The 17,053-nt window shown below is 48.8% G+C and overlaps 2 protein-coding genes across 2 annotated transcripts; one reads left to right on the forward strand and one right to left on the reverse strand.

Moving 5' to 3' along the window:
- Nucleotides 1–5,268: 5,268 nt before the first annotated feature.
- On the forward strand, nt 5,269–10,242 carry LOC128725897 (uncharacterized). The gene is made up of 6 exons (XM_053819674.1): nt 5,269–5,594; nt 6,301–6,509; nt 7,970–8,795; nt 8,866–9,146; nt 9,228–9,374; nt 9,445–10,242. The coding sequence occupies exons 1-6, from the start codon at nt 5,269–5,271 to the stop codon at nt 9,561–9,563; spliced, it is 1,908 nt and encodes a 635-aa protein (XP_053675649.1). The 3' UTR covers nt 9,564–10,242.
- A 260-nt stretch (nt 10,243–10,502) lies between these two features.
- LOC128730977 (protein SERAC1) lies at nt 10,503–14,053 on the reverse strand. The gene is made up of 5 exons (XM_053824072.1): nt 13,995–14,053; nt 13,417–13,739; nt 12,649–13,350; nt 12,292–12,570; nt 10,503–11,912 (listed from the first exon to the last, which is right to left on the reverse strand). The coding sequence occupies exons 1-5, from the start codon at nt 14,051–14,053 to the stop codon at nt 10,777–10,779; spliced, it is 2,499 nt and encodes an 832-aa protein (XP_053680047.1). The 3' UTR covers nt 10,503–10,776.
- Between the last annotated feature and the right edge of the window lie 3,000 nt (nt 14,054–17,053).

Consider the following 17,053-nt stretch of genomic DNA (forward strand, 5'->3'; position numbering starts at 1 on the left):
CGAGCGAGCGCGATGCGTAATTGCGTAGCGTGTGTGTGACCAAAACAGCTGTAGCGCTGAAGGGAGTGAAGACCCTTCGGCAGTTCCCGGTGTGAGGGACAAATATTTCGCTCTTTGGTGATAGACTCGCAGGCATTCGCGTGTGGTTGCGTGCTGGCGTATAAAAACCTCGCAGGAGGCGCATGGTGTCCGTTGAAAAACGTGCGCTAGTGTGAGTGTCATGTTGTTTGAGTTGGGAAAAATTCGGCACGCGAGTTTTCTTTTTTAAAATAGTGAACTGAAGCGAACGAAAAACAAAAAATAATCAAACAGCGAGTAAATCCGCAAGACACATACGAGTGAAGGCGAACGAAATTTGCAACATAAAAATACACGCGAAAAAGGCACAACATTCCCCCAGCGCCGTTGCGTGGGCACGCGTGTATTTGTACGCGTAGATTCAACTTGAGAGAAGGATTAGCCGCTGGCGACACACTCAACGACCAACTCTGCCACCCCCGTCGGCTAAACAACCCCTTAGCGCGGGGTTTCAACCCCCTTCTATGCGCGCGGAATTGCGTACGTAGCCCGAAATCATCGCGGGCCGTTTTTGAGAGGCAACCGAGCGCGGGTGCTCGTGTGATTGGACAACTCGTGCCAGAGATTCTTCAAGGTGAACAATTACGGCCGACGGCTGATGCCGGTTATTTTTACGCCACCAACCCCCCCCCCCCCCCCCCCACAATACAAACCAACATCGTCATCCTCTACCCTCGGTACATAATTCACTCGCCCGCTCGATCATGGATCGTTGCGAGCGTTTTGAATCCCATCGATCATCGTTGTGGGTGTGTGTACGCCCGCGTGTGTGTGTGTGTCCTGCTTTATCTGAGGACATAGCGCAAGGAGAATGGACGATCAGGGTCTTATTCCTCTTATTATTATGTTTTTTTTTGTCTTCAAAAAGGAGCTACTTTTCGCAAGGCGAATTATTCCACTTACATAACCCCAACGAGTCGCGCAGTTGCCACCTAAACAGCACAGAATTCGCGCTGAGCGATAAGAAAGAGAAGATGCTGCTCGTTTTTTCTTGCTTGTCTTAACCTAAATCAGGTTAAAGCACCACCTTTTGCCTTCTGGTCGGTCCCTTCCGGCTCGTCGAAATGATCTCAACGGTCGGTGACAACTACCAGCACTCGGCGCGAAACTACTCACGATGGCTATAATTAAAACCGTGGCAGTTCTCTGCCAGTATAGTTTCCTAGGACAGGTTGGCCGATCCTTGCGCTTCTTCCCGGCCACGATCGTTGCGCGTTTTGCGCCACAAACAAACCCGTTGCTCCGCTTTCTGGGTCGCGAACCCTCAGCGTTTTTCGTTCGCTTTCGTGTCCGTTTGTGCGAGAGATAATCATTCAACCGAATGAAAAATGGGTTTGGAGGGGCTTTTTTTTCATTCTCTCTCTCTCTCTCTCGCTTGGTGTCGTTTGACTTGATGCCGTGGACACGTTTAAGCTAGCTGGCATCCTATCGCGTCCGTTTTGCTGATAAGCCCAACACCGACGGCGTGTAATGCTCAGCTTTGTGCAACACCGCCACCGAGAAAGTGTCGCCGGTCGACGTCCTGTCTACCAGGTGGAGGTCTGATTAAGGTGCATGGGCATCCTAACCCTCTCCTCGTGTACCTGTAGTACCGGCGAGAGAGGTCAGTGAACCTTGTCCATTTTCCTAAGGCACTCATTTCCTTTCCAATCGCGTCACTTTCCTTTGCAACAAGCGCGACAGTTGACAAATGATGGAACAAGTGAAAGCTATGTCATGGACAGTTTTCTTTTGATTTTTTTTTCCTCAGCAACCATTCTCTCAATGAACTCGCCGGAACCTCGAGCTCTTCCGTGCGCCTTATCACCACCAGCCAGGTCGCCAGTGTCAGCCTTTCTTTATCAGACCGGAGGCCATAGTGGGTCATCGCGAACCACGTTCTTGGCGAGCACGAGGTTTTTTTTAACTGACAGATAAGCTGCAGCACACGAAATCTCACATCTGGTACAGGCAGAATATGGTTGCAAAATCTAGACCGGCCTCTTCGTGTGGCTTGCGTCATCGCTAGGCGCACGTACTTCGGCCTGAGCCTATCTTATTATCATTCAATTGGCGTCGTTAATTAGCCGCTGGAACGGAGTCGCTTAATTGCCCCACCGAAACGCCCGGAGATACCGAGCGATAGATGACACGACGTTTTTGGGGGGCTTAGGATACGGTGCGGTCAGTCGGAAAATGAACGGAAAAAGTGCACACACTCATTAACCGATTAACAAACGGGTTTGATTGTGCATTTCCTGCTGAATGTAGAGCTTGTCATATTTTTGCGACTTTCTCATCTATCAGCACACCAATGCAAAGGCAGCATAAGCCTGTTTTTTTTTCGCGCGAAACCCATCATTAACTGCATCACGGGAAGGTGCATGCATCGACGCTGCAACCCGTCATTACTTCCAGCCGGCCATTCGACTCATTCTCAGGGAAGCTAAAAGGATCGCTAACGCATCATTTGGTCGCCGTCTTGCTGGCTCATTCGTACCGTCAATTACGCGCACGTAAAGCAATGATTAGCTCCTGCAATCTGGCTATCGTTTTTATTTGTTGCAAACCAAAACGAGTCGTGTTTCGAATCGAATATCGATGAGCTTTTCGAACAGCACTCGAACGGAAGCCATCGCTCCTTACCGACCTCCATGTTGAGTGTCGTTTTCTCTCCCCAACGGTGGCCGATTGTCGATTTACTGTGTTGGAATTATTTATTCACACATATGCTAATGCGATCTCCATTGGGACGCGTGCGCGCGCGCCTCAGAACCGCGTGACAAATCTCTTCCCGGTGGAGAATCAACCACGAATTCTCAACCACGGGCGGGTTAGTTTATGCAAATATGCGACAACTGGCGTCGTCGGGTGCGCGATTGTTTCAAGTTTCCGTAACTAACCGCGGCATCTAGAGGGACCGGTTCCGGAACGTGATCGCAGGCGTCACACGACCCGAGAAGCCCTCCAGATTACACGTTACGGGTCAGTTGGGACGGACACCAGCATTGACGTGATATCAGTGGACACTTGAGACCGTTTGTTTTAGGTTTACTAGCTCTCATGGTGGCTGGGAATGCTTTGATAAGACGTTCGGCACTCAACTTGCCGTCGTTTGGCGTACGCCGTCTTTGGTGATAACGTCCCGACGATGAATCAATAACAATGATATCATCAGCGATTCTTGGAAGCAGCAAGCATTCAGATCTGCCAACCATTTCCCGGTGGGTTGGTTGGTTGGGGAACAAACACAAAATACGACACAAAAACAACCCCCCAGTGCCCTTTGAGCCGCGGCGTGCGCTATCTTGGGGTATTTAGTTCTGTAAACTAACGCACCAACCTATCGTCCTGTAAGCCTGGCTCGTTGCTGATAAGCATGCTTTACACTTGGATAAAGTGGCATTAATGCGTGGGTAACGAATTCTTTTTGATTAAAATTACACGCATACCCCTAATGAGCTTGGAGCAATGGAAAGCATCTGTTTCAAAGCGAGTTCCTCTTTTCCAGCCGACCAACAAATGGCACAGAAATGGATGTAGAAATTGACCTTACACACGTGCAGTTTCCTTTTTCCTTCGTGCAATGGAGTGAAACTCAAAAGCCCCCGGGGGCACCTGTACCACCAGCTGAGTAAAGTGCACCCAACTGAAGCAACGGTCCGTTTCCTCGATCGATATTGCAATCGATCGCGAACGTTCGAGCTGGCATCGCTTGGTAACCTCTTCACGTTGAAACACCACGCGGTCGAAGGTCGTCGTTTCAATACCCTTGCGCGGGGTCGAACGGCTGTCAAAAATGACGCGGCATGGTTTTATTTTTTCCAACAATGAAACCATCCCCACCTCAACCGAAATGAAGATGCCACTCGTTTTATTTTTTTTCAACCCCATTGGTTGGGGATATCGCTGCATGGAGCTTTAAAGCGCTATGAAGGAAACTCGCTGCAATCGATAACGCGCGCGCAAAAAAAAAGCGCGCGCTTGTTATTAAATCGAACAAACCGGTAGCCGGTACTCGGGCCCGTAGTTTCACGATTCCGGCCTTTATCGAGGTGGGCTTGCGGTGGTTACAAGCGGAACTAAAGCGCCTGCTAATGTACCGCGTGTTCGGTAGTTTGTTTGGTGGCTTTATCCGCACCCGGGTCGCTTTGTCGCGGCGACGTTAATTGAGCGCAGCTGGCGCAAGGTGACCTGCTGATGATGATTAACCAGCTGGAACGAAACTGACCGATGTCGTTTATCAGCCAAACAAAGCTGATGGTGTGTCTCGTCGGTCGATCCTTCTTGCGAACTTTTCTCCTTGAAGCTTGACGATAAATTAATTACTTAAAACAGCTCGCTAATGCTTATCGTGATCCCTACGCGATGAACAAAATTTACCTCACATATTTAACTATCCAATTGTGGAGACTTGATGCAAAGTTGGAGCGATCGATCGCGTGCTATTTTAGCACCTTTCCGCCGTTCGTTAGCTGGGGGATGCAAATTTCATTCAACGCCACCCCAACCCCACGAGAAGGCACGCTTCCCCAGTGAGGGTGGATGTAACGTAATCGCTTATTCCGAGAGCGTTAATCGCTCACCATCGTCGTAACATGCAAACAAACTTGAGACGGAGACGCTTGATAGTGCGCGATGCATTAACCCACATCCGAGCGAGCCTTTTCTGAGTTATCACGCGTCGCGATCACAGCCCGGAATGCAGCCAAGACGGAAACACGTGATCGCACACGGGATGAAGCAGCGGAGAAGATCGCCATTTTTTTCTTCCAACCACCAACCGAGGGCTGTTGCTTGGAGCGAATTAGTCGCGGCGAGGGTGGCTTGCCAATTGACCCTAGCGTGGGCATGTGTTAAACAACTACTAACGGATTTTTCATTTGCTTTCTATTCATTGCAGATCAATCAGCACCAATCAAGAGTTAAACGTGGCCACGACCCGGCACGATTGTTTTTCCGGGGACGTGTTGCACCTTTTTTGGAGAAAAAAGAAACCGCAAGAGTTGTTGCGTGAATTTTTCGTGCCATTTTGCGAAAGAAGATCCTCGATGAACGCATCCGATGCACCCGTAAAACGACAACCGGCCGGTGGCTTTCAAGTGGCGTAAATTGGTGAACCCATTTTCGGAGTGTTTTTTTTTCTCTCTCACAAGGTGCCTTTTGCCTTGAGCAATTTCACGAGACGCGCGTTTCGCAGACCTCCGTCACATGGATTCGGGTACAGGGGCACGTGGCGTGCCGGTTGGTTGTTGTCTGTTTGCGGCCAACAACACGGTCGACAACGAGCGTCAGATTCACGCCACCGGCACGACGATGGACGGCGTGAGCTTGTGGTCGTCGGCATCGCTGGACACCAATTGCAACGCGATTGACCGTAATGGCGACGATGGGGGTTGCTTCAACGACAGCAAAGTAACGGTGCGATTTTGCACCAACGCCATCACGGCGGATACCGTCGAGCAGCTGATGGTGAAGGAATCCGACTACCAGATGCAGCTGGTGGCGAAACCGAGCGAGGTGGCCGTCGTTGTGGAGTAAGTATGTTTGCAATCGAGCCTGCAAGTGCAGGTGTATCCGTTTCCGGGGTTTTCAAGAGCTCCACTCCAACCAGGCCATGATAGAGAGGCGTTATCTCAACCGCTAGGGTAAAAAAAAGAATGCTGTTTGCTGAGTGACAGCATGTAAAACACACAGCGAACAGCTCATCGAGCAAACATGGCATTCTTTGTTGAATCAATTATGGCTGATAATAATTTCCTTCGTTGTTTGGCAAAAGAAAAAAGGAAGCCTGCACGCACAGCGCTCAGCGAGGAAGGGTTTTGCTTCCCACGAAGATGGTGATATAACCCGAAACTGACAGGGAATCAGTGCGAAGTGTTAACCCTGGATTAACCTGATAACAAAATGACCCTGATAATGAAATGTATCGCATAAAACGATCGCCATGAGAACGACACATGGGCGAAAACGGTTATCGGGACCGTTTTGGGCCGCTTAGCAACAATTTACGGGGAGCTTTATCAAGTCATTTGTTATTTTCACAAGAATTAACGGGAACAAATCGCCCCGTGATGACGTAGCTAGCAGGTTGATCTAGGAAGTAGTTAGGGATGGATTTACTGTGAATTCCTCCTCGTGCACGTGTTTAGCAGTTAGAAAAAGCAAAGGTTACAATTTTAGCACCTTTCGAGTCTTTTAAAACACGCAATGCTAACAGGTACGTTTTGCTTCTATTTTTAGCACCCCCAACAACCGTGTCCGCGTGGCGCTGGGAGTCCTGATTCGGTTGATGCTTCCGCTTACGCACGGCGTAGCACGTGGCTGGAAAGGACTCCGGGGTTTAAGCGTGTTGGCACTGCTCCGGAAGGTGCGTGAAAGCCACGGTCTCCTGACAACGCTGTTCGCCGTCGCGGCCAATACCGTCTCGTTGAGCCTGTCGTCCGTGCAAGGTAGGTACCGGCAAGAGCATGGGGCTGGGGGCTGGTCAGTTGGCAACACATGTGCGGAAATATTTCAAACCATCGACTCATAGGCCACAACACTTTCTTCCCGATGAAAGGGATAGTAAAGTGGTGATTGGCCACACTTGACAGTTAGCGGCTTATTTCGGGTCATTCGTACGGAAATGTGACCGAGGGGACGAAAATAAACGGAAAACCTCCCAACGGGCAGCGTCCGTTGGCCTGTACCACGTGTGTGCAGGGTTTTCCCGCGAGGGCAAACACTCACGAGGCTCATGAATATCGAAAGCTTGTTGTGACGTTCGAACTTTTGCATGTCCGTGAAGTATTTCTGACCACCATGTCATCAACCCGTCGTCAATAACAAAAAAGCATGGCCGCTATTTATGGGCCTTTTTTTGTTGTTCGTTCCCACCACACGGAAGATGCCACACGCGAATGGGAAGTAAGCACTTTTGGCGAAGTAAACAAGATTATGCCACCGCGGTATGGTGGTTCCGGGATTCTAGTTTCGTTTTGCAACTTAGTGCAGATTTTACCGATCGGCGAAGGACCGTTTTCTCCTTGAACTTGGTCGATTTTTGCGCCTTGCGCAATACCCGACAACACGCAATCGAGCATTATTGTCTTCTGCAACGCGGGCCTTATTAGTCCCGAAACCAGGACAGTAGATAACGACTGCAAAAGGTATTGAATGTCATTAGAACACGTAATTTACACTGCAAAAATCAGGCGACCGTGTCTTTCTGAGGTAATAAACGGCTCAGCTCGAACAACGAAACATACGCTTGCTTTTTCCAAGCAAATTCGCACCGTTTCGTAACGATACATTACGAGATGGCAGAAACTTCAGCATACAAAGACTGTGATGCTAGCATTGTGGGTTTTCCCCGTGCAACGAAGACCAAACATAAACAAACGGTATGTCTTGACGAAAAACACTCCAACGTACCTGCAGGCGGTCGCTATCTTATCAAACTTTACAATCGAAGCGACAATGCTTACACTCAGTCCCACACCGTTCTTTGTGGTCTCGCCACCTCGGTCGCCGTGTAGTTTATGTAAAAAAACGCGAAAAGCTGGCTTGCTCGTCCTGCAGCGTCCGTTCGATAAACCGGCGTCATCATCCGGCCTTAGTGTTGCCATTTTCCAGCACCGATTGCGTAGCGTCAGGCTCGAATCAATACGTTTAGGGATAAAAATAATTTTCTAATCCAATTAGCGGGATTCCGGTCGGCGTCCGAATTGGATTCGCAGACCTTCGCCGTCGCCCAGAACAGGAACCGGTTCTCATTCGCGTTCCAACCACCAAACCGGGGGTGCTACGGTTATGTTCGCGACGTTGACGGTTTCGCTCGCGGGCGTGAAAGATGGCGCGGCCTCGTTGGACGCATTCGGTTGCCAGCAGGTGTCACACTGTCTCACCTGGATTCTGCTCCTCGTTCTAGTGGCACACCGGATCGATCCTCTGCTGCGTGTGATCAAATTTCGTAAAGACTCATCGACGCCGTCCCCAAAACCGATCACCGAAGCGGGCGTGGTGTCGAACTCACTCACAAGTCTGCGTGTGCCGCGCCCTCTAGCGGAGAAGTGCGTCGATTTGGTGGTGCTTGCAGAACCTCCACCAGGCCAACCGATCCGCGCTGACATCGTGCTTATCCACGGACTACACGGTTCCCTTGTTAACACCTGGAAACAAGGGCTTTGGAACAGCGAAGGCCGGCTGGTGAACTTCGAGCGGCCTCCAAAGCCTCCATTACGGCCACCGAAACGTCAGCGACATTCCCGTGCGAATCTGTTCGCACCACCACACGTCTCGAAACGGGCAAAGTTTGACATGACCTCGGAACCGGAACCAGAACCGGGAGTAAGCTTGCACGGCACCGATTGGCCGGAAACGTTCGATGAGTCACGATCTACGTCTTACGAGTTCGCTCACCGGCGTTTTACGTATCAATGTGGCGAACCGGATGAAGTGCACTTTGCGGATGATGTTGAGTACAGTTTTCCCACCTTCCGGTTGCGGATCGAGGAGGAAGGTGCAGGTAGGAAGGTGGATGATGCACGGGACACTCAGGGTGCGATCGAAGACGGCACACCGATGACTACGGGTGGAAAGCGTAAACTCCCGAGACCGACAAAGGACGCAAACTGGTCACCGTGTTGGCCGGGTGATTGGCTACCGCTGGATTGTCCTGGCGTGCGTGTGATTGCGGTTAACTACACCACCGATCCGTACCTTTGGCGGCCAGTCTGGATCACCAAGAGGAACCGGTAAGCATCCTTGTCTGCGCGACTCAAGAACTCAACCACACTCACAATAAACCATGCTTTTCTTTGACAGATCAAACCTAGTAGATCGTGCCCGCGAGATGAGTGATCTGCTAATCGCCAAAGGCGTTGGCCGGGGACATCCGATCGTTTGGGTTGGCCACTCAAAGGGTGGCATCTTCATCAAGCAGATCCTGGTGGATGCGTGGGAAAGCGGCCGGCCTGCAGCGGAACCGTTGTGGCGTTCTTCCCGGGGTACCTTCTTCTATTCCGTGCCTCACCGGGGATCGCCCCTGGCAGACTTCAATTTGCCGCTGCTGCGCCAGTCGGTGGAGTTGCTGGAAATACAGAAAAGTACGTGAAAACGGGGTCCTTTTCCGGGGGTAGGCATTCGAAGTGTTACTAACTCACCCACGTTCGATCGTGTCGTTTCAGATTGTTCCAGTATTCTCGAGCTACACAGTCGCTTCGTGGCCCTGTACCACAGTGGCCAGCTGAAGATAGACGTGTTCAGTTTCGTCGAAACCGCGCTCACGCTTATGTCCGTGCTGTACCTGCGCATAGTCGGGATCGATTCTGCTGGTGAGTCCTGACCAGATCTTGCCCTGACGACATCCTCGTACTAATCCCTAAGATTTCCCATCCATTGCAGATCCCGGTATCGGTGAGGTGTGTGGAGTACATCTGGATCATCGGGAGATATGCAAACCTCGCAGCCGCAGCTGCCTTCTTTACACCGAGCTGGTCAAGATGATCAACCGCGTGAGCTGAAGCCAAAGATGAGACGGGTGATACGGATACGGTAACAGGTGGGGCAACGCAACCGAGCTACCGATGGCACGAAGCAGGAATGTCCTTAGGAAAGAAAGGAAGCTCAATATTTGTTTTAAAATATGTTTCCACCTTACTCCGTTTTGTTCTAAACTAGATAGAAACGTAGCTAGGTAGCGTATAACGCGCTGGAGAGAAATCGGTAGAGCGCCAGTTAGTTTTGTATACCATAAGGATGAATATTAAGTCCTCGTTCCGGTCCACCGAAGTTCCACCAAAGCGCCAGGACGCCGAGGAGCAATAGCTTACATTATGAGATTTCTTTGATTACCTCCCGTATGGTTAGGAATGGCGGTTTTTGTTATTAGGATTTGTTTTTTGTGTTTTTCTTTTGTTAATACATGTTTTAACTGTTAGCGTACACCGTTACCAAAACGGAGCATACAGGTCTAGGGAGAGCATCCAGTTGTTTTGGGTGGCCGTTTGAGGCAGCCTTGCAGTGATGAGTATACATACATACATACAGTGATGAGTAGAGCTAGATTGGATTTGGATCCACAGGGAATAAGTGAAGGTAGCAAAGCTACCTCGTGCAGGAACAAACGTGCGACAGATACTACTTTGTGATAACCGTTTAAGTACTACTGTTATGCGACTACCGAATATACGTAGATTTTGTGTCGCTGTGGGTTGGCGCGTTTCGTTAGAGAACGTCACGTGCTACTCGCAAAATATATTTTGATCGTTGGTAACCTAAAACCGCGATCGCTAAAACGATATGCTCGAGTATTTTGGAGTCGATCATTTCGAATGCTATCCGAAATTGCTACTGTGAATTGCTACTGATGAATGGTGTTGCGAGGATTAATGTAAGTATTTCTGCTGCCTATTTTCGAATGGTAGCTTAACAGTGATAAAAGGCAATTCAAATTTATAATTCATTGATATTTTCCGATCATTTTATTACTAAATACTTGCACGGTGTAAATCCATTCGTAAAGCTTCATAACAATTCCGTAAAGTGTGTTTAAAAAAATAAATAGTTTAACTCTAACAAGCCTTCTTGTTGCCCTGTAAGCGAGCCATTAAATTACTTAGAACAAGATCACTTCATTACATCGAAAAAATGCAATGCCATTGTCAATCATTTGAGTGTGGTTACTTTATCCTTTGCAGTATCTTATCCATTCTCTCTCCCTGTTTGAGAGTGAAGTTAGATCAAAATATGCATCAGCTGTTCAAACTGCTTGAGCTGCGTGTAAAAACCAGAGAAGGCAGACGACGATGAGGAGCTGCTCTTCTTTGTACCATGGTAAATGTGCTGGTGTGCTGAGGTTGTGGCTGCCTTGGTGTTGGGCACTGTTTCCACTGGTGCTCCTCCATTGTGAATTGCGTCGTTAATGGCGCCCACGAGCCGTTGGTAAAGGAACGACTGTCGGCACATGGGTTTGCTGAGATTCAGATGGTCCTCGCTAGTCAGATAGAAGTCGCCTGCATCGATTCGAGCCGAGCTTTCTGGGACGACATGGATGGCCAACTTGAACGAAGTCAGGACTGTGGCTTTGCCTTCGCACAGGGTGATGACTTTCGGTTTGCGCGGACCCAACACATCTAGCGTCCGGAGGAACGTTTTGTTAAGATGCAACAGCTGGGAGGAATTTTCTTCTAGCTCCTGGACCTCCACCGAAGGCCAGACAAGGGCGGACGTGTGCTGCTTTAGTTTGGCCACTCCACTGCCCCGGTGGGGCGTACCGAGGAACATGACGACGCGGGAATTCTCCGCCAACCGGCGCACTTTCGGGTTCGGGCTTTCGAGTGCCTGTACCATGATGCTCTTGATCAGTAGGCCTCCCATCGAGTGACCTACCCAGATGATAGGACGATCCTGGCCCACATCGGACATGGCTAGTTTTTCCAGAAACTCGGCAGCTCGCTTTTGTAGCTTTCCATCGTACTTCTCGCACGGACATCCAGTTGCGGACCATTGCGAAAGGGACGATTCGTAGTCCAATCCGAGTACGCGAATGCTTGGGAAGTCCTTCGGTAGCCACTCCATCGGCCAGCAGAATGATCGCGGGCCGGAATCGAGCGGTTCCTCTAACCAACTGTCCCCGGATACGCTGATAGCGCCATCGGCTGTGGCGGTCTGCTTTCCCGATCGTGTGTCTTCATCGGCCGCCAGCGGCACATCCGGATAGACGACGGTCCAATCAGAACCCAACGTTTCTTCTTCTTGCAGTGCTTCTATCAGCTCTTTGGTTTTCGTATCACTTATCGACGAATCCCGGGGGGCTGCTGTGGTCGATTCCTGGAACGTGAGCAGTTCATCTTTGTACGGTGCAATACCCGCTAATAGTAAAGGAGATATAGAAGCAATTCATTAAAATAATGTCCTTTTGTTTTAAGCCAAAATGGTAAATGTAACTGCGAAACTCTAAGCGGAAAAGGGAGCTCGACCGTACTTTCGGTGGGTTGTGGGAATAAACAAATAAATCGTAAATGGACGATTTTTCGGTTTGTATCAGCGAGTTTTGACAACAACCTCAAAGGAAGCTTTTTGAAGGTGCTTTCGAACATTGATGAGAGCCAACTGCAAGAGGAATTTTTTGTTGGTATAATGATCATGTAACAGAGAAAACTGATGCAGGTGCGATAACACAAACACACATGGTTTTAGGAAGGAGCGATAAATAAAAGGAAGAGCGTAGCACATTTCGCTTACGCTTACCTTCGGCTTTCTCAGAGTCCTCCTCCTCGAAGGAGGACTTTTTTGCGGACCAGCTGTGGTACCATCTGGACGAACCAGCGGTACCGTTTCGTCCCTGGTCCGCGTTCGTATTCGTCGATGGCGATGGCGTTGGTGAACCGGTGAGTTGTTGTTGCAGTGCAATGTCAGAGGAGGAGGAAGGCGAAGTGGACACCAAATGAACGGCTTTATGTTTCTTACCTAGCAGACTGGCAGCTTGGGGTTTAAGATCCTTCTGACGCCACGTGACGAATACTCCACCTATTTGAGAGGAGAACCAAAAGAAACAAAGTTAGTTTTGATGATTCACTATCCGAAGACGGTAGTATTCCCACTCACCTAAGAGTCCGTGGACGAATACAACATCGACGGCAGGTTTTGCGTGCTGTCGGCCACGTGGGTGCAGGGGATAGATCTTTGATGCATATCGGAAACCGTTAGGATCGTCCTGGTCGAGGTTTTCAAGTGTGAGATCCGCCGTAACCTGCATGCGCATGTCAACGTCTCGCCTCCATCGTGCCAGGATGCCAACCCAACCACTTGCATAGAACTCGTAGCTAAGCCCTTCGCAAGAGGACAGATTCGCAACCAAGCGGCTGATGAGCAGCTTCATATCGATATCATCGTGGAACAGCTTCTCCGCTTCAAGCAGGGCCAACAATCCGCCCGAGTCAACAATTCGCCGACAGTGTTGTTTGCCTTCGGCTCCAACCAGCCCGGTGAGGTGCACAAGAGCGCTGAGAGCTTGCTTCAGTTGGTCATACTCGAAGCGGGATGGATTAATCTGGTACGTAACCTCATCACCATCCGGTTCCCGGATGTGACCGGAACTGCCGAACGTTTGCTCGAGTGCGTACTCGGCGCATTTGTGTGGGGACAGCAGTTCTAGGAGTGATTTCATTTCCACCAGTACTTCGCGCATTTGCTTCTCTACACCATACTGACGGGGTGGCAGGAACCAACGGGTGTCGCAGTTGGAACGAGCTAGCGAGATTGCCGTCCGGTGGTCGCATAGCTGAGCCAAATGCTGGAAGTCCCAATCTGGAGGAAAGATCAAACATCAATTATTTGGTGTCGATTCGAAAAGATGCCGAAATATATGCATACCTTTCAAATGATCGATCTGTGCGAGCTGGCGGATCGCTTTCAACCGGTCGGCCTGGTCTCCCTGCTGAGCGATTCTCAGCAACCGCCAGGCGACGGAATGTTTGAGCGCTTTCCACCACTTTTCGAATGGCTGCACGATGATGTTCAACAATCGGTGCTGATTTTCTGCGTCAAGCGCGCGCTCGCGCAAGGACTGCTGGTAAATGTGGTGCTTAATGTAGATGTAATCCGGGCGCTTCCGGTCGATGTCGAGAACACGTGTGTCGATCAGCGAGGAAAAGGCTGCGTACGTCCGATATGCTTCATAGCTCAACACTCCCAGCCTAAAAATAAACCAGCGATGAGAGCGCGCTCGTAAACAACAACGGCGAGGATTAAATCAGCAGAGGACACACCACCTGCGTCACACCAACGGGTTGGCTGTGAGGTTAGAAAACTCTAACTTTACTACGCAGCATTCCAATGTGGTGGCGCCGCGCCGCCGAATGCTCAAGGCCAACCGGGGTGGCGTGATTTGTACTCAAGGGGGTGTGTCTTTGCTGCGCAAAACAAGAGCTAAATTCGTGAGTTATACTTACAGCGATGCAACGCCGCATCCGGAAAACAATTTAGTGTACCTTTTGTACTCGATTTGCATGGTTCGAGCACGTTCGAATTTGTACGTTAATTTAGGCACTACTGTTCTGTTCACAATTTTTTTACACTTTTTTTTGTATTTTAACGTCGCATAAAATTGCACCCAGTCGCCGCCTACTGGATATGTAGGAAAACTTCGTTCACTCGTTTGCGTGTCTCTCGGCCGACTATGCTATGATATTTAGGTATTTGTTTTGTACGTTTTTCACTCTCAACGTCCGAGCAGATGCTTCCTTCCCGCGTCAAAAACGCGCTCGTTGCACAATCACGAACGAGCTCAATCGAACTAAATTAAGCAACCCCAGTTCGTTCGTAGGGTTTAGGTAGTGGTGAAGGCACTTTTTCTCTGCTTCAACACGCGCTAGTCACTGAACACGTTTTGTTCAAATGTCCTCACAATCTTTCCGCACTGTTGCGTGTTCGCAATGTCTAGTTCAATGCACGAGCAGCTTCACTTGAGTAAGAGTCTATTCACTTTTATCTGGGGGCTCGGCCACACTACGAGTGAGCTGCCCGCTGCTTCACGGTTTGCTGTAGTTAATGGGTGAGTCTGCTTAGAGTGACTAATTTTCTAAGCCGCGCTCGCCCGTACTTAAAGACTTCGCGATGTCGTCAACAACATTCGATACGAAGGTAAATAACAACAAGCGCTGTCGCCCTCATAGCCACGCACGTCAGCTCGGTGTGAGGGAGAGAATCCGACAATAACAACAACATCACGCCATACGGGTGAAAAACAGGTTCGAGCAAAATAAAGTATAAGAAAACGAACCCCTACGGGAGAGCCCTAAAAACAGTTTTCTCTCTCCACAATGCTGCTCTCTCACTTTATGGCTTTGCTATAAACACCCCTTTATGGCTTTTTAGGGTGAATTGTCAGATTGATGAAAATCAGGGGACAGAAACACTGTATTGACACAAAACTTACATATATTTTTTCAATATACTGCAGTCCATATATTTGCGTAATACATCATTAGTTATTTGCTTTCTATACTAATGAATTTTTTTTATCTAAATACGGACAGGTCGTTCTTAAATAAATAACAAATAACACATAATGAATATTTTATTTCAGAAAATCTGAATCAATACTTCCGAATTAATTTTACATGACGTTGGAAATAAAGAACAGTTACAATGGAAAGCATCAGTTGTGTCAGATTCCCCAGGGTCTATTAAACTGTTCGTTTAGTTAGAATATAAAGTTCTTTTAGGCCGTCCACGTGAATAGTGAACAAGTGGGAGATCCGAAATGAGATGGAGTGATGATGTTGATGCATCAGTCGGAATGTTTAATAAGGAATAGTATTGAGCTGTATGAAATTGTCCTACAGCTTCATTTACCAACCATTGTGCTGTGCTTTGACAGCTTAATGTGAGCTGAGATCTGAAATCTTGGTAGATTGTTTTAATGTGTAATACGTATAAAGCTATAGTATCGTTTTATTACCTCGGTCTTATGTATTTTATTCGTTTGTAATATCTATACTTTACCATCATACAGACAGGCTGTTCTAACGTCGGATAACACTAGACAGTGTTTGTTATTCGACTAACAAAACGTCAATAAATTCTCCTGGGATTTCAAGCACACATTTGCTGTCAACGTTGTCAAGGCATTCGCGTTAAAACAAAAATGGCGGATTGACGGAAAGTACGCAGGCTGCTATTTGTTACGCGACGGTGCAAATCGAATTGAAAGTGGTAAAAGTTGCTTCCGTGGCGAAATATCCGTCTCAATAACAGCCCCACGATGGCTGCTGCGCTGGCTGCGTGTGTTTTTGTGCGCGTGTAAAAGTGTCCCACTACGCATTCTGTCGCGGGAACCACTTCCTTGGAGAAATCGATTTTTTTCGGGGCCAAATTCCAAGGAAAACGCAGCACCTGTGCCTGTGTCGTTCTACTTTACTGGTGAATACACGCAGCTGCAAGCAGAGCGTTGTAAAATTGCGACATTTCACCTCGAAGCTCTGCTCCGTTGTTCCACGGATGTGTAGTGTGGTGGGGGATCTGTGCTATGGTTCATCTCCCTCCTTTTTGCTGCTTGAGATTTCACGTCTGCATTAGTGCATTGCAGCAATCTCACATAGGCTGGTTGGCAGAGCCTCTTCGTCGTTCGATTCACACCTTGGCCGTCCAGTGGAATAGGTCGCCAACGGGCGGACGACATTAGCTATCAAGTTTTACGCCTCACCGTTTTGGGTCGTGTTTCATGAATGAATTTGATTCGCTTCGGTCCCCACCGTTATCACCATCCCATCGAAATCATTCATCGAAACCTGCGGCGTAGGTTTCGGGGTCGAGTTCTTGCAAAGCAAGGCCATGGGGCGGGGAGGATTTGTTATTTGTTGTTTGTTTTGTTTGCTTTCAATTCTCTCCCGCTGAAGAATCAAAACTCGCTCGTTATCGCACGCGCGCCGTTTTGCTGAGCTTAAATCTGGGTGGTAGAATCAAGACGAAGAAAAGTGAAGAAAAAATAAAAACAAACACACGGCAGCCTGGTAATGTATGCAATTAACCTGCTAAAAACCGCCCGTTCACTATCTTCCACAGCAACCGAAAAAGTAAGCAAACAAACCTGACAAGAGAGTGCAGTGCCGTTGTGTGCAGTGTGTTTCGGTGCAAGCAGATTGAATCGGTCGTGAGTGAGACAAAACGAAATCAAATCGAGGGTATGGTGGGTGTGTGTGTGTACGGAGCTCAATATTAGCCAAGTGAAAAGTGGGCTTCACGGAGAAGAGAAAGAAGCAAAATAAGCAAGAGGAGAAAAAAAACCCAAACACCCTGACCTCAAAACTCGTCGGCGGAAGTGAAATTGTAAAATATTTACATTATTTTTGCGCCCGAACGTGGGCCGCATTCGCGTCAGTGCACAATTATCAGCCGGTGTTGGTCGGGAGGGAAGGAATCGCCTTGCAGGTCCTCTGTACGGTATGTTGTGTGGTTGTGCGCGAGTGCATTTGTGAATGAGAGCAAATAGATCGCCAGATCAAAGGCA

The sequence above is a fragment of the Anopheles nili genome, chromosome 2 (assembly GCF_943737925.1).
Source record: "Anopheles nili chromosome 2, idAnoNiliSN_F5_01, whole genome shotgun sequence".
Lineage (NCBI taxonomy): Eukaryota > Metazoa > Arthropoda > Insecta > Diptera > Culicidae > Anopheles > Anopheles nili.